The sequence below is a fragment of the Salmo salar genome, chromosome ssa07, assembly GCF_905237065.1.
Source record: "Salmo salar chromosome ssa07, Ssal_v3.1, whole genome shotgun sequence".
NCBI classification, from domain to species: Eukaryota; Metazoa; Chordata; class Actinopteri; order Salmoniformes; family Salmonidae; genus Salmo; species Salmo salar.
The window spans coordinates 38,395,372-38,421,512 of NC_059448.1; the positions used below are offsets into that span (position 1 = coordinate 38,395,372).

Consider the following 26,141-nt stretch of genomic DNA (forward strand, 5'->3'; position numbering starts at 1 on the left):
TCTGAATCAGAGAGATACGGGGGGCTGCCTTAAATCGATGACCATGTCCCGGGGAGCATGTTGTTGGGGGGGTTAACTGCCTTGCTCAAGGGCAGAATGGCAGATTTTTTCAACCTTGCCGGCTCGGAGATTCAAACCAGCGACCTTTTGGTTCCTGGCCCAACGCTCTTAACTGCTAGGCTACCTGCCACAACAGCTGTAAAGTATCACGGTCCATGTATTACAACCCAACAGATGCCAATAGTCAAAAGGCAGTGTAACAGAGGCTGCAGGTTGAAACCAACGCAACTACAACAGAGCTGATTGTACAGTCAGACTAATCCAGCTCATAGGAGTCCTCTACCCCTTCGCCACGGGAATGGTCTCTCCCAGTACTGGATTAGCCTAGCGCTGCTCGTGGCTCGTGCCTTTTTAGCTTTGGCGGGGAGGAAACCAGGCAGACAGAACAGTGCTTTTTCCTTTGTGAGGGGGCCTTTTTGTGATGCCGCACTTTTTGAACACAATGCTGGCTCTTTGTACTGGGGCCTGGTGTCAGAGTCTGAATGGAATTCCTTCCCTGTGGCCTGTGTGAGGAGGCCTTTGTCAGAGAGATGTACTGTCTGGGGACTTTCCAAATGAACACTCAGCACTGACTCCATCTAGCCCCCCCCTTCACTTGTTCTTCATCTTCCTATTATTCCTCTACTTTAATATTCGTATTAACTTCTCCATCATTCAACATGTTCATCTTCTTCAGCTAACGGTTAGCTAAAGTCTAACTGTCCGAATATTCTACTGGGTACACATACTGAGCCTGTGGAAACCAGTTCTGACGACTTCAGAAGCGCCATTGGTTATATTTCTAGCTGGGTCGTTCTGAACGTTTCACCTCACAGAACACACCCTACAGGGCCATAGTACAAAGTGACGACAGGAAGGGAGAGGGTCTGAAGGTGGAACCCCAGATGCTGACAAGGCACACATGCACCTGACAGCTTTGCGAGAAAGTTTGTCTGGCTGCAGCACAGAGATATCCCAGGCCTGATACAGCTGTAATGTGCTCTAAAAAAATGTTTACAAAAATTTGGAGTAGCTAGCCTACATTTTTCACTTCAAGAGCATGTGTGGTAGAAATATTACAAAACACGAGTCCATTCAGGGTCTGGAGTCTAGCAGAGAGATTATCTAGCCGTGGTGCGAACAGCCCATTTCCCTGGGAATAGTCACAACACCACAGATGAAGGCGATGGAAGGTGCAGTAGGAGACTCCAGTATTGTGCTGTAAATACACTGTAAGAAAAGGGAGAGTGAATTAACACTTTTACAGAACACAATGACTATCAACCCACAAAGGAAGCGCGGTAAGTCAGCAGAAACGTCTTTGTTTGGTTTGGTTCACGCTATTGTTTGCCTACAGCAGAACACAGAGGTAACGAGAGAGTGGGGTGACTTCAGGTGAACACAGCGTGTGCGTGAACGACTGTGTGAGAATCTTTTTCCAAGGCCATTAAAAACCACAGCGATAATCAGTCGAAGACTTGAGTGCACTGACTGGGCACCATGCCAAGCACACACTCACATGCCATTCCCTACAGAGTGTCCAAGGCAGGCTGAGAAGCACGATAGTCAACATGAGCTCTAGACATTCATATCGGTATGAGATCTAAATATATCTGCATTGGTGAGCAAATGCGACTTGTCCTATTGCGTGTGGTGGACAAAAGATAGTGTGTTGGTCGGAAACTTGTCCTCGCCAATTCTTAACACAACACAAAGGGCAGAATAGACTAGGCCTCGAGTGGTCTTTCCTAGTGGTTTGGCCGATGTACATCAAGCTCCTGTAGACCGGCCTGGAGCGAGGCACTAAGGCCCAGGCACCGAGAGATCTTTCCAGCTCAGTTTGCTGCCGTGAGCACTACACCAACAAATCTAGTCCCCATCACCGACCATTCCTCTTCTTCCTTCAACCATCCTCCGTGTTAATGAACACCGCATCACATGCACAGCTCTCCTTGAAGCCCCACTGGAGCGTGTCTTTCTCAACTGGGCTCGAGGTTGTTGACACAGGCCTTGATCTCTGGTTTCTGGGGGTGGCCCCGGCCAGAGACCTTTGCCAATGTTCAAACTCATTCACAATCTTTAGCCAACAGTTAATGGCTAATGTGGGACCAAGCACAAAGGATTTTTTCCCACCCACTTTTCCACTAAATCAGGACAAGGCGTTGTCGTGGCAATTTTGGCTAGCTAAGGTGGAGCAGGTCGAAAGCTTCCAAGTTTCTCAGTGTCTACATCACTAAGGAATTATCATGGTCCCACACACACACCAAAACAGTCATGAAGAGGGCACGACAACACCTCTTCCCTCCTCAGGAGGCTGAAAAGATTAGGCATGAGCCCTCAGATACCGCTGCACCACTGAGAGCATCTTGACCTCCTGCATCACCGCTTGGTATGGCAACTGCTTGGCATCCGACTGCAAGGCGCTACAGAAGGTAGAGTGTACGGCCTAGTACATCACTTGGGCCGATTTCCCTGCCACCCAAAACCTCTATACCAGGCGGTGTCAGAGGAAGGCCCAAAAAAATGGTCAAATACTACAGCCACCCACGTCATTGACTGTTCCCTCTGGTACCGCATGGCAAGCGGTACCAATGCAAGTCTGGAACCAACAGGATCCTGGGTAGCTTCTACACTAAAAGCCATATGACTGAAATAGTTAAACAATAGCTACTAAATATCCTTTTTTGCACTAGCCTTTTATGCAAGTGTAATAAAGCATCTGCCAAGATATCTGCATTTTTATGACACAGGAGTGTTTGCCCTGTCGGCTGCTGCCCTTTCAAGGTCAATGTGATAATCCTCATTCTAGCTGTTCCGCCTGAATCACTAGCTACATCATTGGAGCAGAATGGGCTCTTCTGAGGGAGCAGGCACTCAGGCTGTTACCTGATGGAGACGCTTGTGTCAGAGAGCCTGACTCAGATGAGGGATCCCCGGGGCGGCTGCCAATGAGCAGCACTATCGGGGTCGAGTCACGACACGGCAGCCACGCCCAAAACTCATCTTCTTGACAGCAGAGGAGATATGAGCACCGAGAGCAGGGAAAACACACTTCCCTGTGTATTCATTTGAATAGCTAGGTGGAGAGAGAGCATTATTTTTCCTTCTCCTACGCTTTGGAACAGCAAGAAGTAGTAGGCTATAGGTCGTCATCCACAGGGCTACAGAGAGAATCCTCTCCAACTCTCCTAGAGTAAGGCCCATGCCCCTTTGCACGTGTGGATGTTCCAGCTTCAGAGCGTCAAAAGGGCTTGACCGACTAACTGCCTGGAAAAGACAGACAGATATTCATGTAAACCAGGACGTTTTGCAAGGAGTTTCTTTACGATCTCAAACAGAACCATTTTTTTATACAGAGCTGTCTGCAAGCAATTTAGCCTAGAGGTCATGCCCAGCCCACAGTAAGCTAGTGACCCCTGCAAGGACCTCTGGTTTAATGAAAATACCTTATGCTGGGGGGACCTTTTCCTTGGGTCAGAGAATGACCATGGAGGTTGTCCATGTAACCCTTGGCAGTCGTCAGCATCTGTAACTTGGCAAAGCTTGTGCTTGGCGCAAGGATGGGTACATTCATTAGCAAGCCGTCTTAGACACACATGGCGCCGAAACTTGAAACCTACCGCTGCTAATCCGTTCTTCCTGGCAGGGGCAGCGTATATTACCCCGCTCCGTCCAGAAACATCATGATAGGATGGCAGAGTCTGTCGGGGGTTAACCGGATCACTCAGCCGGTCTGACGGCTAACATCTGCCCACCTAGAGTAGGGCAGATTAATCCCCCATGCTTAATCCCCCATGTGGTGACATGGTAAGGCATGGATTAAAACCAGCCATCCATGCCACATACCATCAAATCTACTCTACTGCTGCTCTCCATTTCACTGCCCTTTCTGCACTGGGTGATTCAACAGATGCAGCCTATATACACACACACAATGCACAGCACACACGTGCATGCAGGCTATAAATAGGCCTAAGACTTTGCATGCACGTTCCTGTTTCAATGCATGGCTGCTTTGATGATTTGTGAAGTGAGAGGATACAAAATTTCATAGGCCGGTAGAAAATCTGTTTTCCCCTTCAGAAAGTGCTAGTGATGTTCAAAACGCAGTGGAAGTAGCTCACATGTATAAAACAGAATACTGAATCTGTGCCATGGCGGACGGCACTAAATCGTCTCACGAAGGTATTGCTGGTGGTCCCTTTAAGGACAAGTCACCATAATGAGCCAGATGCCATGCAGCAGCCTCCTCTCCCTGCTGCTCTTATCGGACACGGAGGGCTGATGGACCATCTGTCGTAAGCCAGTCCACTTCCTTGCTCTGTGTGACCACTATTTTACAGTCCTGTGTTAATAGTAGAGGTTGACCGATTATGATTTTTCAACACCGATACCGGTTATTTGAGGGCCAAAAAAGGCCGCTACCGATTTATCGGCCGATTTTTTTCTTTTTTCTTTGTAATAATGACAATTACAACAATACTGAATGAACACTTGTTTTAACTTAATATAATACATCAATAAAATCAATTTAGGCTCAAATAAATAATGCAACATGTTCAATTTGGTTTAAATAATGCAAAAACAAAGTGTTGGAGAAGTAAAAGTGCAATATGTGCCATGTAAGAAAGCTAACGTTTAAGTTCCTTGCTCAGAACATGAGAACATATGAAAGCTGGTGGTTCCTTTTAAGATGAGTCTTCAATATTCCCAGGTAAGGTTCTTATAGGTACTTTAGTATTGCCAGTGTAACAGTATAGCTTCCATCCCTCTCCGCGCTCCTACCTGGGCACGAAACAAGAACACATCGACAACAGCCACCCTCGAAGCAGCGTTACCCATGCAGAGCAAGGGGAACAACTACTCCAAGTCTCAGAGCGAGTAACGTTTGAAACGCTATTAGCGCGCACCCGCTAACTAGCTAGCCATTTCACATCGGTTACACCAGCCTAATCTTGGGAGTTGATAGGCTTGAAGTCATAATCAGCGCAATGCTTGAAGCACAGCGAAGAGCTGCTGGCAAAACGCACAAAAGTGCTGTTCGAATGAATGCTTACGAGCCTGCTGCTGCCTACCACCGCTCAGTCAGACTGCTCTATCAAATCAGACTTAATTGTTACATAACACACAGAAATACGAGCCTTTGGTCATTAATATGGTCGAATCCGGAAACTATCATCTCGAAAACAAAACGTTTTTCCTTTTAGTGAAATACGGAACCGTTCCGTATTTTATCTAACGGGTGGCATCCCTAAGTCTAAATATTCCTGTTACATTGCACAACCTTCAATTTTATGTCATAATTAAGTAAAATTCTGGCAAATTAGTTCGCAAAGAGCCAGGCGGCCCAAACTGTTGCATATACCCTGACTCTGCGTGCAATGAACGCAAAATGACAATTTCACCTGGTTAATATTGCCTGCTAACCTGGATTTCTTTTAGCTAAATATGCAGGTTTAAAAATATATACTTCTGTGTATTGATTTTAAGAAAGCCATTGATGTTTATGGTTAGGTACAGTCGTGCAACGATTGTGCTTTTTTCGCAAATGCGCTTTTGTTAAATCATCCCCCGTTTGGCGAAGTCGGCTGTCTTTGTTAGGAAGAAATAGTCTTCACAGTTCGCAATGAGCCAGGCAGCCCAAACTGCTGCATATACCCTGACTCTGTTTGCAAGAGAAGTGACACATTTTCCCTAGTTAAAAGAAATTCATCTTAGCAGGCAATATTAACTAAATATGCAGGTTTAAAAATATATACTTGTGTACTGATTTTAAGAAAGGCATTGATGTTTACGGTTGGAGCAACGTGTACCTAAGAAATTATATGCAACGCAGGACAGGCTAGATAAACTAGTAATATCAACCATGTGTAGTTAACTAGTGATTATGATTGATTGATTGATTGTTTTTTTTTAAGCTAAGTTTAATGCTAGCTAGCAACTTACCTTGGCTTCTTACTGCATTCGCGTAACAGGCAGGCTCCTCATGGAGTGCAATGTAAAGCAGGTGGTTAGAGCGTTGGACTAGTTAACCGTAAGGTTGAAAAATTGAATCCCCGAGCTGACAAGGTAAAAATCTGTCGTTCTGCCCCTAAACAAGGCAGTTAACCCACCGTTCCTAGGCAGTCATTGAAAATAAGTATGTGTTCTTAACTGACTTGCCCAGTTAAAGGTCTAAAAAAAAAATCTAAATAAATAAAAATGATATAAAAAACATTCGGCCAAATCAGCGTCCAAAAAAAACGATTTCCGATTGTTATGAGTTTCCGATTGTTACTAGTTAATAGTCACTGGTTGGTGGCAGAATAGTGTGAGTTGCGCAGTGGTCTAAGGCACTAGAGATCCTGGTTCGAGTACAGGCTCTGTAGCCTTGTCTCAGGATGGTAAGTTGGTGGTTGAAGCTATCCCTCTAGTGGTGTGGGGGCTGTGCTTTGGCGAAGTGGGTGGGGTTATATCCTTCCGGTTTGGCCCTGTCCGGGGGGTATCATCAGATGGGGCCACAGTGTCTCCTGACCCCTCCTGTCTCAGCCTCCAGTATTTATGCTGCAGTAGTTTATGTGTCGGGGGTCTGTTATATCTGGAGTATTTCTCCTGTCTTATCCTGTGTCCTGTGTGAATTTAAGTATGCTCTCTCTAATTCTCTCTTTCTCGCTCTCTCGGAGGACCTGTGCCCTAGGACCATGCCTCAGGACTACCTGACATGATGACTCCTTGCTGTCCCCAGTCCACCTGGCCGTGCTGCTGCTCCAGTTTCAACTGTTCTGCCTGTGGCTATGAAACCCTGACCTGTTCACCGGACGTGCTACCTGTCCCAGACCTGCAGGTTTCAACTCTCTAGAGACAGCAGGAGCGGTAGAGATACTCTCAATGATCGGCTATGAAAAGCCAACTGACATTTACTCCTGAGGTGCTGACTTGTTGCACCTTCGACAACTGTGATTACTATTATTTGACCATGCTGGTCATTTATGAACATTTGAACATCTTGGCCATGTTCTGTTATAATCTCCACCCGGCACAGCCAGAATAGGACTGGCCACCCCTCATAGCCTGGTTCCTCTCTAGGTTTCGGCCTTTCTAGGGAGTTTTTCCTAGCCGCCGTGCTTCTACACCTGCATTGCTTGCCGTTTGGGGTTTTAGGCTGGGTTTCTGTACAGCACTTTGAGATATCAGCTGATGTAAGAAGGGCTATATAAATAAATTTGATTTGATTTAGCATCCGGCCGCGACTGGGAGACCCAATGGGGCGGCGCACAATCGGCCCAGCGTCGTCCGGGTTAGGATCGGCCAGCAGGGATGTTTTTGTCCCATCGCGCACTAGCGACTCCTGTGGCGGGCCGGGCGCAGAGCACAGGGGTAAAACAAATGTTTGAAAAAAATAATAGTGTGATGGTCTTTTGTCAGATCTGTTGCCTATTTGGGGACAATGAATTAAATCACTGCTACAAACCAATATGTTTTAGGGAGGGTCAGCACAAACTTGGAGATATAAAAAGTTGGCATTTGCTGTAATGTTGTACATCCAATTATGAACATACTTCATTTCCTGAACATGACAGCACAATTGAATTGCCATCTGCAAATGAACTGCCTTCCACAAAATTGATTTTGAACACCTTTGATTAATAGCTTTATGACAGCGATCACAGGCCATAAATCCTAAACAACCATTTATCATGAGACTTCTTAGGCCTAGTCGACACCAGTTTTTTCAAGGAATTACTTAGAAGTTTTACTTTCCTTGAACCCATTATTCTCTTCGGTTCAGAACTTTCCATGAGACTGGCGGGATAAGAGTAATTGACCAGTGAGCTGAGAGATTTGCCAACCCCCTCCTGGGGAAGAGGTGTTGAGACAGGGAACACACATAGGCCTACATCTTCTGGTGATATATAGCCACAGGAGAGCCTAGCAGAGTACGCCTGAATGATGGAAACTCCCCTACGTGGTCTGTGATCTATTGCCAGGCAGAATGAGACAAGAAATAGATGACAAAGATGCAACAGACCAGTCAGATTAGTCTACTACCGTTGTGGTGAGGTTAAACTGGAGCGGTGGCGAAAAATGGTCATTGATAAAGTCATGTAGCCTGGCTTGCATTCAAAGCTGCATCTTTTCAGATCAGACACCACTGCTGTGCTCTACAGCTGAGAACCCCCATACAAATTCAGATCATCTCACAACATTTAAAATCACGTCTTACAACGGTCTTTGTTGAATGTATATGACCATCACCACGATTTGACTAATGCTATTTTAGTTGTATTGTCATGGTTGTGCCTGTGTCTGTCAAATGTCCATTAGCTACATGTGGCAACAAAACCAACATTTTGATGAACATGTGTGGACATCACATTATTACGTTGTCAGGACAAAATTGTGACATGAGTCTTGAAACGCGTTAACAAAACCATCACCAGGTAGAATGCAGGTGCCATTAAACTTCAATCGGGACCAGCTACTTTGTTCACAGCGTCATTGCTAGTTTAGCTACATGGACACGTTGTTGTCCCAACACTGGCATCGTACAGCGCCACGACAGCGCACCGTTAACTTACCCACTAGCTATCATTTTAGACAGTATACTAGGATCTGTGGCAGCGAACATGAACACAATATCCTTAAAAATATTATCTAACTAACGTTGTCGTTACTTGCAGAATATCTTTATAAAAACGACTTGTCTGACTAGACTAGTCAGGTTGCAGCAAAACTGCTTTTTATTGCTAGCTTGAGCTACAGCCATCGTCACACAATGCCAGATTTCTAGCTTGCTGGCTAACGTTAGTTAGCATTGCAAACAAAAAACTTGCATCTGCCCCAAACAGAATACCATAATAAATGCCAATGTCGCATTTATGTTCATTCTCACCTTTTTCAATCTTGGGGCCTCTGCCACCGTACCGTCGCGATTTACGAAAGCTTCTCCACCGTTTTGTTGGGGATCTGTCCGTTTCATCGCGGACGCCTGCGGCATCTTAGTGTTCGGGGTGAGAAAACCAGGGCTCGGGTCCCCGGTTTTTACGATAGGCTCCATCGTTGGGGTAGTAGCCGAAGTAACGACAGCTTTTGGTTCACTTTCAACTATCCCTTTGTCGTCTGCCTTTGTTGTCAGAGGCGATTCGGGTGTTAATTCTTTGCTGGGGACGTCTTTTAATTCGACCTCGGCCATTTCCGCTGCCAAAACCTGGACTGACATCGCTGCTATTTCGCGAAGTCCTTTTCCCAACACATAACTAGGCGACGGATTGTGAGTGGCAGAGTACTGATTAAAAGCAAGGCATTGTGGTCCTCGTAGTTTAAGAGTCTCAAACATTTAGTGGACATATAATGATCAATGCCACACAAGCACTAATTCTGATACTATCAAAATAAAAGCAAATAGACTAGCTACATAAAAAGACTTAAACCCCCAAGCCTTCCCAAATAATTTGACAGATAACAGTACAGAACTACATCTCCCAAGAAGTATTACCTTTTCAAATGCATTATGGTAGATTAAGTTTGTATTTAACGAGGACTATACAGTGCAGTACTACAAAACTTTATATATAGCCAGTTACTCATGTGAGGGATGACATTTCATATTTGATTAGTCTTGTATCCAAACTACATTGAATTGATCTGAAAAAAAAGCTATAATTTATAAAGAAATGTAAAGGAATTTGAAAATGTCTCACATGTAGTCCTCTAAGCAAGAATACAAAGTAAACGCACCAGTGACAAAAACACTGATTCTTATTTAACCTTTATTTTTTAAACTTTATTTACAATGATACATTTGTATTGCATTCATATCAGAATACAGTATGTAAATTGAAGCCTTTCAGTTCTGCATCACATGGCACAATGCCATCTGAAAAACAATATTTCATTTGGACATGGTTGCTTACATCCTTTCATTTGACAACCCCCTCTTTCAATGCACATCTGTATATAGCCATATTGCTATTTTATTGTGTTACTTTTTTTTATTTTTACTTTGGCTAATTTAGTAAATATTTTCTTAACTCTATTTTCTTAAAATTGCATTGTTGGTTAAGGGCTTGTAAGTAAACATTTCACGGTAATGTCTACACCTGTTGTATTAGGCGCACGTGACAAAACATTTGATATTTCATTAGGTCAATCTAGAGAAAATGGGTTCTGGGAGCAAAGAAATACTGCCACCATGGGGTGGGTTCTGGTAACGTAATGTAGAGCTCTCGCGCCTAAGTCCATCTGCATTGATAACAACGACGTGATTTACAGAGTGCGGACTAAAGAGGAACTAATAAAAATATATGGAAACATCAATATGCTTCAACCATAGATGGATGAATTCAATCAATTATGTTTATTTCCGTGTCTCAATTGAAAACCATATCACTACAAACAATTCAAAATGATTGAATGAAGGGGGGGGTTGGAGTGCATTGGGGTCACCCCATGAGCCCACAAGTCCATGCAGCCCTTTACCAGCTTTGAAATAGCTTAGATTTTTTATCAAAATGAATGACATTCACACAACCTATCATAAAAGGCACCCCTTTGACCAGTATACATCAGAACTCGCCAAGTAAAGACTTTGGTAATAAAAATAACAGCAATTAAGTTGGAACCTTCCATAATCTTGAAATTCTAAAAGGCATACCATGTACATGGCTTTGTACTTATCAAGCATTTGAACTGTGGAACAAATGTCTAATTAGAAGACATAATATGCATGCCAATGCAAGTAACTGCAGCCCTAGTAAACAAAACCATGCATTCTTATGCAGGTAACTTTCTACCGCTCCAAACCCTGTCACTCAACAAAAAGAAAGAACTCAAGCATTCTAGCTGCAATATTCAAGCTCTCACAAACAGTTCATACAAAAAGGAAAACACTAACATACATTCAAGCCAGGAGGGTTCAACACAATGCAATCCACCAGACAAACCTGTGGTATATTATTTAGCCATCCTGATACATTCCCAGAATATTTAGAAAATTGAGTCAGTTGTGGATGCCTCGAGTTAAAAATACAGTACTGTTGTTTTTGATGCACCATAAAAATCAAACTAAATGTCATGGTCATTGTAATAATTTGATTTAAAAATGTCACAAATGACAATAGCTTCTTTCAAATGAAATAAAACTGAGAAAATGTGGTCTGCTGTTTCTAAGGAAAATGACTGAACAAATGTAGAACAAAATGTTACTCTCATAAGTGCTTCCTTATGAACCTGGATCTGAGGACAGTTATGGTAAGTAACATCTACAGAATATTCTTGTTATCAGAAGCTACAATTTATTGTTTCACAAACAAACCTTTGACAGAATTTTGAGGAAGTATCTGACCTCTAAAGTCCTCTGTGACACTCTGCTGTGAAATGCTCCAGAATAGAGAGATTGCATCAGTCCCCAAATATCCACAGGATGTTCACACCTGATAGGCCCAGATTTACTCTCCTGTAAAAAGACATGATGAGTACAACTTATGTGCAATTAAAACACTGTTTTACATAGATATTGATTGTCAATGTGGTCTTGACAAGTTCACTTTACGAAAGTGGCATAGCAGCACATTATCACAAAGAGCTTATTACAGTGTCCATGAGGGCACATTGGACTGGGAAGTTTAAATACAGTGGAGCACTGGGGAGCACTCACCCCAGCATCCCAGCCTCCTTGGTTTTGATGACGAAGAGGAACATGAGAACAGTGTGGAAAAGGTTGTTCCTTCCCTGGGAGCACAATCAGAGGGGACTCAAATGAATGGAGCACATGTGGTTTTTGACAGATACATCTCACTCACTAAAAGACATGACCAAAAAGGCCATAGGGTCAAAAGAGGCAGAGATTGGCTCTTACCTTGGGCAGGCTGTAGACATGGCCCTGGTAGATAAGTTGGTAGTGCGGGGGATTGGTGCTACTTTGGTGAATGCAGAAGAGGTTTTCATTCGTTACGTCTATTTAAGAAACAACACCGGGGTATCAGTGAAGAATAGAAGAAGAACGATGTCCATAATGTTTGTGTTGTGCTGCTCGGCCTTACCAGGTTTGTCTGGCGTCTGGGTGAAGTGCTGCGAGGTGAAGGTCTTTCCGTCGGGGTACTTGGGGTGAGGCGGGAGTCGGGAGTCCAGGTATGTGCACAGCACATGCGTGAGGATCTAATGGACAGAAAACACAACACGTGTTTGAGATTCAAACATGTTGATCTCTCACTATCGTCATAGTGACGGGAGTAGGTCAGACTATACTTGTTTTGGTCTAGACTAGAGGTGACGGATGAGACTCACAGCACAGTCTGAAGGGAGGTCTGTGTCCCACTTCCTGGCTTTGAGATCCCCGCCCCTGTTCCAGCGGAAAGAACTCATGCAGCCACTATGGGCCAGCTCTGACGAGGGGAAACAAACACATTGTCAATAATGATATGTCAATCTCTGCTTTCATCAAGTCTTATGACCTTGGTCCTTCAGTTGTGGACACGTATAGTATATGACAGGAATATAGCACAGTGAATAAGCAAGGATTCAAAACATAACCTCTCATAGACCTACCTTTGATCCTCTCCACTAGATACTCTTGATTAGGGGTGATGTCCAGGTACTGCACAATAGCAGTCATGGTAGGGATGACCGAGGCCTTCAAAACAGCAGCCTGTTTTAGGCTGGCTATACTGGCTTCTGTTGAATAGGGCGACAGACAGGGTAAGTATAACTGGGTTGGCGTAAACTACATTTTCCATTGCAAAATAAATACCTCCAATCTGGAGCTCAGAGCAACCCATTCTCCTTAGCAGGCCATTCACTGAGTCAATCTCCTTCACCAGTGGCACTAGAATGGTGTCATTTATCCACTGAAAGAAAGAAACTACACACTTATCAACCACTTTCTCAGACAAAATGACAGATTTTACCAGAGCTTCAGTGTTATATCTCCTTACATTTCTGAGCTTGGCCGTCCAGCTGTCTATGCTGTCCACCACGAGACGACTGGTTGTGATTCTGGCCCAAACCTGCAGATCAAAAAGAACAGTTACAGGAGAATGTGTATTCCTGCTAGAAAAACCAATTTCCCTCTGGTATAATAAAGAATGGTTATTTTATTGATTGACTGATGAATCAATTGATTGCGCCCTCTGACCTCCTCGGCAGCCTGTTTGGAGCCCAGGTCAGTCTCGTCCTTGCTGGCTGAGGGGGCCTGGGAGCGGCAGGCCGGCTGGTACTGGAATTTCCTCAGGCTCTGGGCGTAATCCCCCACCGAGCGGCTATAGTTCCAGAACGTGGGGCTGTGGGAGGGCGACACCGACTCTGGGCTCCCTGAGAAACAGTCAAAGGATGCATACAGGATATTACGATAATGCTCTTCGCAGTTGAGAGACAAAAAGCTCAGTTGCAGTTCATTATTATCCTTTATTTAACCAAGAACGCCACAGTGGGATTGACATCTCTTTATCAAGTGAGCCATGGTGTGTTCTAAAAAAAAATCCAGACCAGTTTCACTAGTAGTAACTCATTGTGAAAATGGTAATAAGGCCAGGCCTAAGCTACACTGTCACACTCATACCTAACTGACTGCGGTGGCTCTTCTCCTCCTCGGTGCGGAGGAACCTGTCCAGGGTATTCAGGGACTCCATGTAGTCCTCCTTGCCCCCGGGGGAGTTGAACACGGAGGGAGAGGTGCGGTAGCGTGCCCTCAGGCTGGTGCCATCCACTGGGCCAATGCTGCTGGGGTAGGATGAGGGCGGGCTGTAGTTAAACTGCAATCAACAGAAAGCTGTTACAAATGGGAAAGCATGATCTCCCTGACTTCATGCCAGTAGATTTCAGACATGAAAAGGAAAACAAAAAAGTGGTAGCCACAACACAGGAAACTTAATGGTAGCTAGATACTGCCTATGGTTACAGTAACACATCTAGTGTACCATTTCCATTGACAAACACCCAACAAATGCATCTGATTGATAGCATTGTGAGTCTGACAGACCTTTCCAAATGCCAGGGAGGATGAGAAGTGTCCCCCGCTGCCCGGGGAGGACGGGCTGCTCAAAAGGGGGCTGTATCCAGGAACACAGCTGGGGGAGAACTTGGGGCTGGTGCTGGCAGGTCTGGAGGGACTGAAGCTGAGCACACTCTGACCCTGGAGGGGCGACGACTGAGCCAGGGCTTGAGCCTCCTGCTTCTCTTGCTTCAGCAGGGGTGACGCCTGGATACCTGAATAGAGATGAACACCAACATAGTATTAACTCATTTGGGCAGTTTAAAAAGACAAGCATACAAGAGGGATAGACTACATTTGGGTTTCATAGATAAAACAAACATGTACAACACCATCGCCTTAACCACTTTGCAGCCAATGACTTGAGCACCTGAGTTTCTGAAGCCAAGAAGGCGGTGCTGTTCAGGGGTAACAGCGATGGTAGAGGGGGCCATGGTGTACTTGAAGTACTTCCAGAAGTCAAACAGGGCGTTGAGGCTGAAGACTGAGGCGAAGGCCAGCTCTGTGTGAAAGGAAGTAGAGATAATATGAATTTGACAGGTTATGGCTCATCTGTAACCAGTGTGCATCAGTGCCACACCTGACCACTCCCCCCCAAAACCATGTTTCATTTCTCTCCATTAACTACACAGCAACAAGAGCACTCACCTATGTACCAGATAGGCCAGTAAGAGATGTTGAAGTACAGGCTCAGCAGTTTCCCTGACCTGAGAGGACAATGTACATATTACTGTGAGAGGCATTAGCACCACTTGCTTCTAGTTAGGCATTAGCAGCAGATTACTAATCATGCGAGTCAGTCGTTGACAAGAAAACACAACCTACATCTCAGTGTAGATCATGCCAGCTAGCGACACATTGAGGACTGCCCAGGCGAGGACCACCTGGCGCGCCTGCTCCTCCCTCCTCATCCTCATCGTCCTGTCGATGAGAGTAGACATGCCCTCCTGTTTCGTCGGAGTCATGTCGGCTGCTAAATTCAGACAGAATGGTTAACAACAGTGTGTCTGACACTCAGAAGATTCAGACCCTGCCTTTAAACTTTCTTACACTGAGCGGCACTGGGGTCGGAACGCAATGATGGTTAGTTTCATTAAGACACCATGGCGCCAGTGCAAGATATGGGTCTGAAAATGTACCTCAATGCAGGAATGAGATATGCCACAGTACACCACATTTTACCTTTGTCCACACTGCTCCATCGAGAAGATTGAAATACTGCTTGCTTTCCCGGAAAACTGCAATTTTCATCCTCATGCTAGCAAGCAGTAGCCAATGCAGCCATTATGGAAAGGCACATCATATTGAACAACAAAAACAGCTGATTGCCTGACACTACAACTCCAAAATGGCTGCAATCGATCGCTACCGCTAGCTGGCATGAGGCCCGAAAAGGGCAGTTTTCCAGGAAAACTAACAGTGTTTCAATCCTCACAATGTATCAGTGTGGATAATGGTCAAATTTAGAGTACAGGGTCACTGGCATATCCCCATCCCTCCATCGAGGTACGTTATCCGACCCATATCCCACGCAGCTTCACTGTCTTAATGTAACCATGATTGCTTTCCGACCCCAGTGCAGCTCAGTGTAAACAAGCGTAATGATAGGGTCAGTATGTTCTGGCAATCAGTTGGCTGGCTAGCATAGCATGCTAACGCAAACAGTTAGTTAGCTAATATAAACCCTGAATCGCTGGCAAAGTATGATTATTGTTTTACCAACTCTTTTAACTTGTTTTTACTTAGTCAGTCATACCACCAATACGTGTAATTTAATATAGTAAATACAGCTAAACGTAAGTATATTTCATACATACCCCGTTATCTCCAACGGCGCTGCAAAGTTTGTATTTCAACCGGAAATGAAATGTCCTAGAGCAGTCTAACTACTTCCGTTTCGTACACCCGCCCCCTTTCAAAACGTGCTGCTGTGTTGTGAATTGGGTAATACCTTGTTACAGATGAGATGTGGAATGTAATATTTTGTTACATTATCACAATCAATAAGGAATTCAGACGTTTGACATTATTCATATATTTGCACATACATACAAAAATAAATTGTGGCAGACACATCACAAGGTATACCTCTTCAACATTCAACCAGCAGCAGAACCAGCATCCAGAGACAGACTCAAACTCAGCATCTATTCCATAAAGAGATGACCACTGTTAAAAAATATATTGTGTGTTAAAAGGCCATGTCTTTTGAGTTAAAACGTAATGATAACTTTTTCTAGGAAAATTATTGCCTGGCTACCCAGCCACATCGCTCCGGCCAAACAGCAAGACCACTAACATTACTTCTCCATGATGAGTCTGGATTTGCTTTCCTCCCCGACTCTTTGAGAACCCAAACACATACTGATTGGTCCCAGAAACCGATGGGTTGGGCCAAAGCCAGCCTACATGAATCACATCATTTTGACATCGGCACAAACGACTTATGGGATGGCAGTTTCAGACTAATGTATGGAGCGATGATAGAGCAGCATATCATCGTTGTCTGGCATGGAAAATGTACCTGAAGAAATAAAACATGAAGTCTATGCATAAACAGTACCTCTAAATCACAATCTGGGTTATCCTTGTTTGATTGTTCCCAATGTTAAACTGATATTTGAAAATAATAGAAACCTTAACCTGACAACAAATTAGATATTGGCAAACCAAACTAATAGTTAAAACTAAGTAAATATAAATAAACATATCTAGCAATGGCACAATGAAGTCACAGTCAATTGTGTGGCGACAACGGTTTCTCAGAATCGTATCCCTCTAACCCACAGTCCTCTCTGCTATCTGGATCTTTCAGTCTCTCTACTTCCTCTTCATCATCATCATCATCATCATCTTCCTCCTCCTCCTCCTCCTCATCATCATCCTCCTCCTGGGCCCCTCGGTCAGTCTTGGGGCCTTTGCAGATCTTGAGGTGTCTGGTGAGGTGGTATTTGGTGAGGAAGCCCTTCTCACACTTCTCACAGACGTAGTCCCGGCGGCCCTCATGGGAGTTCATGTGCTTCTTCAGGTGGTTGGTCCTCAAGAAATGTTTGTCACACTTGGGACAGTGGATCTGACGCTCTCTGTGCGTTGGGAATGATGATGGGAGAGGGGTGGAGAAAAGAGTGCAGAGGGATAGAAGGGGGAGGGGAAATGGTGATAAGAACAGAGAAAAATAGACTGATGGAAATCCAGATACTTTATAAAATATGTTTACCGATGTCTTACATCTGGTGTCCAGGAGTTTTCCCTGGCCATGTGGCCTGAGCAGAAACTTTGGGCCCTGGTTACAGGCTATTAACTAGAGCAGAGACCTTTTCCATACTACTCATGTCAATAGTTTGGTTTAGTTAACTTACTGTGTATGTGTGAACATGTGCTGCTTGAGGTCCTGCTTCCTGATGAACATCCTGTCACACAGGTCACACTTGAAGTTCTTGGCCCCCGTGTGAATCACCATATGAGACGCCATGTGGGCCTTCTGAGTGAACAACTTCTCACACACATTACACCTGTAGTTCTTCTGACCTGTGGGAGCACATGAAGTTCGAGTGAGTAAAACTATACGTAGACCATATAATCACCTTATACAGTACCAGTCAAAAGTTTGGACACACCTACTCATTCCAGTTTTTTTTTCTTACTATTTTCTACATTCTAGAATAATAGTGAAGACATCAAAACTATGAAATAACACATATGGAATCATGTAGTAACCAAAAAAGTGTTAAACAAATCAAAATAGATTTTATATTTGAGATTCTTCAAAGTAGCCACCCTTTGCCTTGATGACAGCTTTGCACATGCTTGGCATTCTCTCAACCAGCTTCATGAGGTAGTCACCTGGAATGCACTTGAATTAACAGGTGTGCCTTGTTAAAAGTTAATTTGTGGAATTTCTTTCCTTCTTAATGCGTTTGAGCCAATCAGTTGTGTTGTGACAAGGTAGGGGTGGTATGCAGAAGATAGCGCTATTTGGTAAAAGACCAAGACCATATAATGGCAAGAACAGCTCAAATAAGCAAAGAGAAACAACAGACCATCATTACTTTAAGACATGAATGTCCGTCAATGAAGAAAATTTCTAAAATAATTCTTCCAATACGTTTCTGCAAGTGCAGTCGCAAAAACCATCAAGCGCTATGATGAAATTGGCTCTCAAGGAAGACCCAGAGTTACCTCTGCTGCAGAGGATAAGTTCATTAGATGTTACCAGCCTCAGAAATTGCAGCCCAAATAAATGCTTCACAGAGTTCAAGTAACAGACACATCTCAACATCAACTGCTCAGAGGAGACTGCGTAAATCAGGCCTTCATGGTCAAATTGCTGCAAAGAAACCACTACTAAAGGACACCAATAAGAAGAGACTTGCTTGGGCCAAGAAACATGAGCAATGGACATTAGACCGGTCAAAATCTGTCCTTTGGTCTGATGAGTCCAAATTTGAGATTTTTGGTTCAAACCACCGTGTCTTTGTGAGACGCAGAGTAGGTGAACGGATGATCTCCCCATGTGTGGTTCCCACCATGACGCATGGAGGAGGAGGTGTGATGGTGCTTTGCTGGTGACACTGTGTGATTTATTTAGAATTCAAGGCACACTTAATCAGCATTCTGCAGCGATATGCCATCCCATCTGGTTTGCTCTTAGTAGGACTATCATTTGTTTTTTAACAGAACAATGACCCAACACACCTCCAGGCTGTGTAAGGGCTATTTGACCAAGATGGAGAGCTTCATCAGATGACCTGGCCTCCACAATCACCCGACCTCAACCAAATTGAGATGGTTTGGGATGACCTAGCCCGCAGAGTGAAGGAAAAGCAGCCAACAAGTGCTCAGCATGTTGGAAAACCATTCCAGGTGAAGCTGGTTGAGAGAATGCCAAGAGTGTGCAAAGCTGTCATCAAAGCAAAGGGTGGCTACTTTAAATAGAAAATATATTTTGATTTGTTGAACACTTCTTTGGTTACTACATTACTCCATATGTTTTATTTCATAGTTTTGAGGTCTTCACTATTATTCTACAATGTAAAATAAAGAAAAAACTTTTGACTGGTACTGTATACAGTAGAACCCTCATGTCTTTTAAAGCGACTAATAATATCTTGACTAATCTAAAAACACTCCTGAGACTGACACAGACAATGCTAAGCTGCTATGTTGAAAGGTCCCTTGTCAATGTGTATACGTGTGCACGTGTGAGTGTTGGCCACGCAACCCATCCCCTAGCTGCAGGCCACGCCACCCATCCCCGAGCTGCAGGCCACGCCACCCATCCCCGAGCTGCAGGCCACGCCACCCATCCCCGAGCTGCAGGCCACGCCACCCATCCCCGAGCTGCAGGCCACGCCACCCATCCCCGAGCTGCAGGCCACGCCACCCATCCCCGAGCTGCAGGCCACGCCACCCATCCCCGAGCTGCAGGCCACGCCACCCATCCCCGAGCTGCAGGCCACGCCACCCATCCCCGAGCTGCAGGCCACGCCACCCATCCCCGAGCTGCAGGCCACGCCACCCATCCCCGAGCTGCAGGCCAAGCCACCCATCCCCGAGCTGCAGGCCACGCCACCCATCCCCGTGCTGCAGGCCACACCACCCATCCCCGAGCTGCAGGCCACGCCACCCATCCCCTAGCTGCAGGCCACTACCTGTGTGTATCTTGAGGTGCATCCTCAGGTTGCTCGGATCACTGAAGGCCTTGCTGCAGTATTCACACTTGTGCGGCTTCATCCCCACGTGCCCCATGAAGTGCACGTTGAGCTTAGTGGACGTGGTGAACGCCCGCGAGCACATACTGCACTTGTACTTCCTCTCAAGCGAGTGTCTGTGTGAGTGTGTGTTGGAGCCAGAGTTATTTGTGTTATTAGAGTGGCTGCTGTTGTGGGAGTGGCAGGCCCAGGGGGATGAGGAGGAGCTGGAGGTACCGCTGGGCAGCTTGCCCTCCTGGTGTTGGTCCTGGCGGTGGTCCTGGCTGGGGCTGTGGGAATGGGGGTGGTCGTGGTCGTTGTGGCTGCTCAGGTGGGACTTGAGCTCGGCGAAGGACTGGCACTCTTTGCCGCACTGGCACATCTGGCCCTCTGGGACTTGAGGGACCCCCATCTGCCTGCAGTAGTCCCTGGTGTAGTAGAAGAGAAGCTCCTGGTCTGGGAGGATCTCAGTGGACGTGCAGAAGAACAGCTTCCCGTTGTCGGGGTAGGCCACCAGGTTCTGCTCCTCTCTGGTCCTGCTCACAGAGACACCACAGATCTGAATGGAAGCCATTTTGGATCAAAGATAAAATTGAGCAAAATGCATGAGGTGGCTTCAGTAAGTGATAATTACCTTGCCTTGCGGACAAACATCATCCAGTTGCATTCATTCTCATCTGTGGTCACAATACAGAACTCCAGCACGTTGTTGTGGAACATCTGAAACAACACCACCATCTACTGGTCAGAATGGTGCCATCCTTCATCCACATAATTGACATAGCACTTCATTGACTCACATGCAATTCTATTATAAGGTCATCTGAAATCTAAATGAGGACACGTGTATAGTATAAGCCACTGACCTTCCATATCTGAGGGGTGTCCTTGTCTGACCAGTCTTGCAGGTCTACGTTGCTACAGTGCTGACCCACCATGGGCCCAAAGCAGGTCCTGGGAGGTATGATGTCCCGGGCAAATACTCCTAAGAGACACACACACATATAGAGATTTTGATCAGGGGCAAACAAGCTATAGGTTGTTTTTGAGTGGCAAGAGCTCATAGGATGGGCAATTCCACAGTAATGGAATTGCGCTGAGGCTTAGATGTTTCACTTAAAATGTACGGCAAACACAGTAGAGTACAGTACAGCATTGTAGAGCTCAGAGTAGAGTACAGAACAGTAGAGTACAGTAATTTATAGTAGAGTTCAGTACAGTACAGCAAAGTATAGTTCAGAACAGTACAGTTCAGTACATCAGTGTACTCAACTCGTGTGCTCTACTGTTCACTGTACTGAACTCTACACTACTGTACTATACTTTTCTGTACTCAACTGTACTGAGCTATACTTTTCTTTACTGTCCAATCTTGTGAACCCAACTGTGTTTTGTGACTACTGTGATTTCCCATTGTAGCCAATTCAATTGCGGAAATGACTGATTTGGTAACTTTGAATTTACAATCACTTAATAATCACAAAATATCAGTAAAAACACTAATTGATAGGTCTACCTTTACTTGTTACTTCTGTGAACCTTCATTATCTTCTCTCCTCATTAGGGAGAGAAATCGGATAATATCGTAAAAGATGTGCATTTTTGGTAAGGTAATTTTCAAGGCACAAAATGTTTAAACTTACAGAAGGCGGGAAAATGTCTCCAAAACAAAATATAAGTTTTGATATTAGTTGACAGGGGTCTTCAATATTATTGTCTTTTTATCTATTTCTAATACCTTTTAAGACTTTTTCCTGGTAGAGGTTTTCTAAGAGCCATTTTCCATCTGTTTAACCAGAAATCCAAGCCTTTGCTTATTATATTATTTTTTTTAGGAAGGAACAACGTTGATGCCTTAACGTAAAAAAAAACACATGGACTCTTGGCTTTCATTTGACACCCAATTGTAAATGCTCCTATGAGCTTCACGTTGGTGCTCACGGCTCCTTTTACATGGAAATGCCCAGATCAATACACACTGAGTGTACAAAACATTTTGAACACCTGTTCTTTCCATGACAGACTGACCAGGTGAAAGCTATGATCCCTTATTGATGCCGCTTGTTAAATCCACTTCAACCAGTGTAGATGAAGGGGAGGAGACAGGTTAAAGAATGATTTTTAAGCCTTGAGACATGGATTGTGCATGTGTGCCATTCAGAGGGTAAATGGGCAAGATAAAATATTTGTGCCTTTGAAGGTGGTACGGTAGTAGGTGCCAGGCGCACCAGGTTGTGTCTATAACTGCAACGCTACTGGATTTTTCACACTCAACAGTTTTAAGGTGTGTACAAAGAATGTCCACCACCCAAAGGACATCTTGAAACAACTATGGGAAGCATTGTAGTCCACATGGGCCAGCATTCCTGAGGAACACTTGACACCTTGTAAGAGTCCATGCTCCGATGAATTGAGGCTTACATCTCCACAGGGGTTTCCATACCTAAAGGCTCATCAGCTACAGAGATGCGGAGGCAGAGCGGGCGAGGCAAAGACAGACGGGCTCTGCTCTGGATGGGCGTGTCAGGGATAAAGGTGACTGGGCCGTGCTCCGGGCAGTCGGAGGGATACGACCGCTCACACAGCGTACACCCTGTTCTCCAACACAATATAATGACAAGTTAGGACAAAGATATACAGATCAGAAGTTCAAAGACTTCCAATGGATCAAGAGAACAGAAGTAAGCTCAAATTTCCCTTACAGACCAAAATGAGCCACCGTGCCCAGCAATAACTCGGCACAAGTAAACACAAAAGCAAAATGTCCGCCATCCTTCCCTCTTACTCACAGATGGTGAAGGCAGTGACCATGTTCTCCTTGTTGGAGGTGGAGTCCTCCAGCTGCAGGGTGGAGTTGACCAGCAACAGACTGTTCTCTGGCCCCAGGGACACCTCTGCCGTGATGGGGGACACGTTCACCGGCTCTAGGCCCATGCCCGAATGACCATGGAGGGACACAGGTTCCAGCTGAGACTGGGTGAGAACCACACTCACCACCCCAGAGTTCAGCTCCCCTGAGCTGTGTAAAGACTCCCCCAGACCCCCTCCCCCTGAGTTACCCACCCGGCCCCCTAGGTGCTCTGGCTCCATCCCCACAGGAAGCTCCAGGCCAGGCCCGTGCAGGGGCATCACGCCCCCATTGGATTCAACTCTTCCCAGGCCCTCATGGTTCTGGCCTCTCCCTCCCAGCTGCTGCTGGTTCTCAGCCCCCACCACCCCCTCCATGTTGGCCAGGTCCTCTCCCATCCTGTCTGGGGACATAGGGCTGCTGACCCGGGACTCCATGTTCAGCCCTGTGGAGTCCAGCTGCACCTCGTGGCCCCCACCCTGGTGGAGGTCTCCCTGGCCACCGACCTGACGGGAGTCCAGGGACACCAGGCCTTGTTCCAGAGGCCCTCCAGGGCCACTGTAAGGGTCCAGACCTGAGGGGTTCTGGCTGGACACAGAGAGAGTCCCGTCCATGTTAAGACTGCTGGGGTGAATGTACTGAGGGGGAGGCCGGTCTGCCAGGTAAGACAGGATACCTTGATAGAGAGAAAGAGAAATCATGTCCAATCCACATACATATAGATCAGCTAACGTGTCATGGTGTAATATCATGGATCCTTAAGATATCCATGAGATACAATGGAGATTACATACTGCGGTGAAGAGAAGTGCTCAGCCCTACCTGGCAGTATGTGTCTGAAGTAGCTACTCTCCAGGTGTGGGTAGGGGGGAGGAGGTAATGAGTAGTTTCTCTCTGGAAGGCCACACATGACCCCTCTGTCACCAAGAGGACCCATTGGCAGCATGAGGGACAGAGCAGAAGGCAGAGACCCAAGAGAGGGCCCCAGGCTGGGTATAGCCACAGACATGCCTGAAGAAAATGAATGTACTGATCATTGTATCAACAATTATATTTGCAATAAATATGTAAACAAATTAAGAAAATATATACAGACATGCCTGAAGAAAATGTATGTATTGATCATTGTATCAACAATTATATTTGCAATAAATATGTAAACAAATTAAGAAAATATCGTTTCACCAGATAAGTGAATGTGTTTTACCTGGTGTTGTGATGGGGTTGTGTGTTGGGGAGGTGGCTAGACCCAGATGACTGGCACTCACAGAGGGCACACTTAACTGGTCCATCCCAACAGGGCTGAGGTTCATGTCATTCATTCTGGAGAGGAATCAACAAAAGTCAAAGGTGTTAGAAAAAGCTGTGTAATATCCCATTTGAGGCTGACAACAACAACAACAAAAAACATGAAATGTATGTGGAAAGTCTATCAGTGTTTGGAGACCTGACTTCGGCAGTGTGTGCTCATCCAAGATAGTGTGAAATGTGCGCATTCTGCAGGCTGGAGAGGATAGAGACAGAGATCAATCATCAATTTGCTTCATGTCACATTCACCAAAATATGTTGCAAAATATGACACAATGCATGAGTTAGCTAGCTAACAGCAAGAGATCTCTTTTATAGAACATGTTACAGTCCAAATCTGACCTGAGACCCTATCAACAAAGTGTGCAAGATGTAAGTTGACCAAATTCACATAGAAATGTGACTTATAGATCTATCATTCTCGTTGAAAGCAAGTCTAAGGTTGTTTTCTTTACTTTCGGTTTTGTACACCAGCTTCAAACAGCTGAAAGTACAAATTAATTATTGGTTTAATGAAAAAAAGTATCTACACTGTCCATTGTTTGTTTAGACAAACTTAAATTAGGCGAACTATTAGGAAAAGGAGAAACGATTTCTGCATATTGCACCTTTTAGCCACATTAATACAATTGGTAATATAGTTAGCTGGCTATTTATCTATCTAGTTTGCTAAGAATAGCTAGCTAACAATAACGTTAGCTAGTTAACGAGAATCAAGAAAAACTAACAATTTCATCTAACAAACGTTACGATCCCTATTTGAGCGTATAGCTCACGTTGACGATTCAAAGACAATGCTGTGATGTTGTATATTCATGCAATAGATAAAAATGTAGCATACAGTAAGTGAACATTTTAAGAAAACAAAAGCCAACATACCAAAAGGCTTCCTCTCTGTTCGGGTCCATGACAGCGTGACACACTGAGCATGCGCCTGCAAGAAGCAGCGCTGCAGGACGAACATCTGATCTAAGGTCATTTGCCAAAGCCTCTCTGTTTTTTTTATTTTATCACGGACCCTAACAAAAAGTTTTTTTAGGCTACACAGTTCCACAACTTTGTAAACGTAATTTAAATGACTTGACTTAGGTGCTTATTCAATATGCAAATTAGACATGGCTTTTGTTTGACAGTTCTATCTCCCACTGTCCCCACTATCCCTATCATGTTGCTGTCAAATGTATATCCCCAATTATTCCATTTTGTTCAGTAATACATGTCTACTCATATACATAGCATACTGTAGTTTTGTTTTGAGAGAAAGGGTTGCGTATCTCTTTCTCCCCGCCCAGTATAGGATCACACCCACCTGGCATGATAACCAACAAAAACTGGAGATTGTCACAGACAGAGGGAATGGGGATGTGACAACTTGCTTTCCAACAGGTTACAATTCCACCTGCTTACTTCAATAGACAAACGGGGAAAGGAGATAACGCACGATGAGAGATGATTATGAAGACTCTGTGAGAAGGTAAGCTCAGGTCATGAATTCAATTGTGGAATTAATGGAAATGTTCTAGTCTGTGCCATGGATTTGACACTGTAATTTCGAAGGCTTTTGGGTGTTGGGAAAATTAAGATGCATGAAAGTTAGAAATAGCCTATAATTTCCAATAAAACCATGGGTTGGATGAGTTTCATAGTTTCCATGATTATAGGCTAATCAAAGAGTATTGTGTTATAATGAATAGCCTATATCATAAGTATAATTCAACACTAAATTATTTTTTTCTTTGCAGAGAGATGTCGGAACAGAAGAAGGGATTATTTGAGCGCATCCCATATGTCCAACCCATAGCGCTCGGCCTCTCCATGAATCACCAGATAGCGCATTACAAGGACACGCTTGGACTTCCCTTTCCCCTGGACACAACAACCTACCTGGATCCGGTGTACGGTCAGAGATTCGCAGGGAGTCTCTCATATTTCCCATTCCACAGGCACATCGGTGTATATGACTACTCATTCGAACCAGCGTTCATTCGAAAAAGGAACGAAAGGGAACGGCAGCGAGTGCGCTGCGTAAACGAGGGTTACGCACGGCTCCGGGAGCATCTTCCCCAAGAATTCGAGGACAAAAGACTCAGCAAAGTGGAGACACTGCGTGCTGCAATATACTACATAAAACACTTGCAGAGTCTGTTAGATGTCAACGTGTCCAGTGGTGGTGGGATAGTTGAAATGTCAGCTGGAGAAATGCGCAGCCGTGCCCCCATGCCAAAGATGACAGAATGCTACAGCGACGGCGAGTCAAAGAACAGCGACAGTGGAGAGTTGAGTTTCTAG

General features: G+C 44.9%; 4 protein-coding genes across 10 annotated transcripts in view; 1 reads left to right on the forward strand and 3 right to left on the reverse strand.

The window, feature by feature from the left end:
• Positions 1 to 9,289, reverse strand: part of LOC106609228 (putative adenosylhomocysteinase 3) — a 41,572-nt gene extending 32,283 nt beyond the window's left edge. The window contains exon 1 of one of the 4 annotated variants that reach the window (XM_014207773.2): positions 8,912 to 9,288. In XM_014207773.2, the coding sequence (XP_014063248.1) occupies positions 8,912 to 9,238 (327 nt within the window). In that variant the 5' untranslated portion in view covers positions 9,239 to 9,288. Of the gene's footprint in view, positions 1 to 8,911 lie in introns of all 4 variants that reach the window. The other 3 variants (XM_014207775.2, XM_014207776.2, XM_014207777.2) reach the window with 3 other exon arrangements.
• Positions 9,290 to 9,770: 481 nt separating this feature from the next.
• Positions 9,771 to 15,906, reverse strand: LOC106609229 (transmembrane protein 209). 2 transcript variants are annotated; one of them, XM_014207778.1, is made up of 15 exons: positions 15,823 to 15,906; positions 14,831 to 14,978; positions 14,654 to 14,712; positions 14,376 to 14,507; positions 13,994 to 14,220; positions 13,574 to 13,766; positions 13,151 to 13,326; positions 12,951 to 13,022; positions 12,767 to 12,863; positions 12,565 to 12,690; positions 12,304 to 12,401; positions 12,060 to 12,174; positions 11,876 to 11,973; positions 11,675 to 11,748; positions 9,771 to 11,473 (listed from the first exon to the last, which is right to left on the reverse strand). In XM_014207778.1, the coding sequence occupies exons 2-15, from the start codon at positions 14,968 to 14,970 to the stop codon at positions 11,419 to 11,421; spliced, it is 1,662 nt and encodes a 553-aa protein (XP_014063253.1). In that variant the 5' UTR covers positions 14,971 to 14,978; positions 15,823 to 15,906; the 3' UTR covers positions 9,771 to 11,418. The 2 variants fall into 2 exon arrangements, with proteins under 2 accessions (XP_014063253.1, XP_014063254.1); XM_014207779.1 differs by having other exon boundaries at positions 14,831 to 14,975; positions 15,823 to 15,872.
• A 114-nt stretch (positions 15,907 to 16,020) lies between these two features.
• On the reverse strand, positions 16,021 to 25,974 carry LOC106609225 (PR domain zinc finger protein 4). Of its 3 annotated transcripts, none has more exons than XM_014207769.2 (11): positions 24,732 to 24,846; positions 23,996 to 24,047; positions 23,751 to 23,866; positions 23,366 to 23,554; positions 22,485 to 23,219; positions 22,139 to 22,288; positions 20,562 to 20,680; positions 20,330 to 20,415; positions 19,657 to 20,231; positions 17,365 to 17,533; positions 16,021 to 17,088 (listed from the first exon to the last, which is right to left on the reverse strand). In XM_014207769.2, the coding sequence occupies exons 1-11, from the start codon at positions 24,829 to 24,831 to the stop codon at positions 16,743 to 16,745; spliced, it is 2,637 nt and encodes an 878-aa protein (XP_014063244.2). In that variant the 5' UTR covers positions 24,832 to 24,846; the 3' UTR covers positions 16,021 to 16,742. The 3 variants fall into 3 exon arrangements, with proteins under 3 accessions (XP_014063244.2, XP_014063245.2, XP_045577894.1); XM_014207770.2 differs by having other exon boundaries at positions 23,991 to 24,047; positions 24,732 to 24,776; XM_045721938.1 differs by lacking the exons at positions 23,996 to 24,047; positions 24,732 to 24,846 and adding an exon at positions 25,737 to 25,974.
• Positions 25,181 to 26,141, forward strand: LOC106609233 (achaete-scute homolog 3). The gene is made up of 2 exons (XM_014207785.2): positions 25,181 to 25,326; positions 25,595 to 26,141. The coding sequence occupies exons 1-2, from the start codon at positions 25,295 to 25,297 to the stop codon at positions 26,139 to 26,141; spliced, it is 579 nt and encodes a 192-aa protein (XP_014063260.1). The 5' UTR covers positions 25,181 to 25,294.

What these genes read in the sequence shown, in the direction of transcription:
- LOC106609229 (XM_014207778.1), bottom strand. Translation starts at nt 14,970, where the DNA reads ATGACTCCGACGAAACAGGAGGGCATGTCTACTCTCATCGACAGGACG. An exon ending in CCTCCCTGGCATTTGGAAAG is followed by an intron (nt 13,767 to 13,993) that starts GTCTGTCAGACT and finishes TGTTGATTGCAG; the next exon opens with TTTAACTACAGCCCGCCCTC. An exon ending in TCTAGTGGAGAGGATCAAAG is followed by an intron (nt 12,402 to 12,564) that starts GTAGGTCTATGA and finishes TCCCCTCGTCAG; the next exon opens with AGCTGGCCCATAGTGGCTGC.
- LOC106609225 (XM_014207769.2), bottom strand. Translation starts at nt 24,831, where the DNA reads ATGACCTTAGATCAGATGTTCGTCCTGCAGCGCTGCTTCTTGCAGGCG. An exon ending in AACAGAGAGGAAGCCTTTTG is followed by an intron (nt 24,048 to 24,731) that starts GTATGTTGGCTT and finishes TATCCTCTCCAG; the next exon opens with CCTGCAGAATGCGCACATTT. An exon ending in GGTCACTGCCTTCACCATCT is followed by an intron (nt 22,289 to 22,484) that starts GTGAGTAAGAGG and finishes GTTGGAGAACAG; the next exon opens with GGTGTACGCTGTGTGAGCGG.
- LOC106609233 (XM_014207785.2), top strand. Translation starts at nt 25,295, where the DNA reads ATGAGAGATGATTATGAAGACTCTGTGAGAAG. An exon ending in TATGAAGACTCTGTGAGAAG is followed by an intron (nt 25,327 to 25,594) that starts GTAAGCTCAGGT and finishes TTTTCTTTGCAG; the next exon opens with AGAGATGTCGGAACAGAAGA.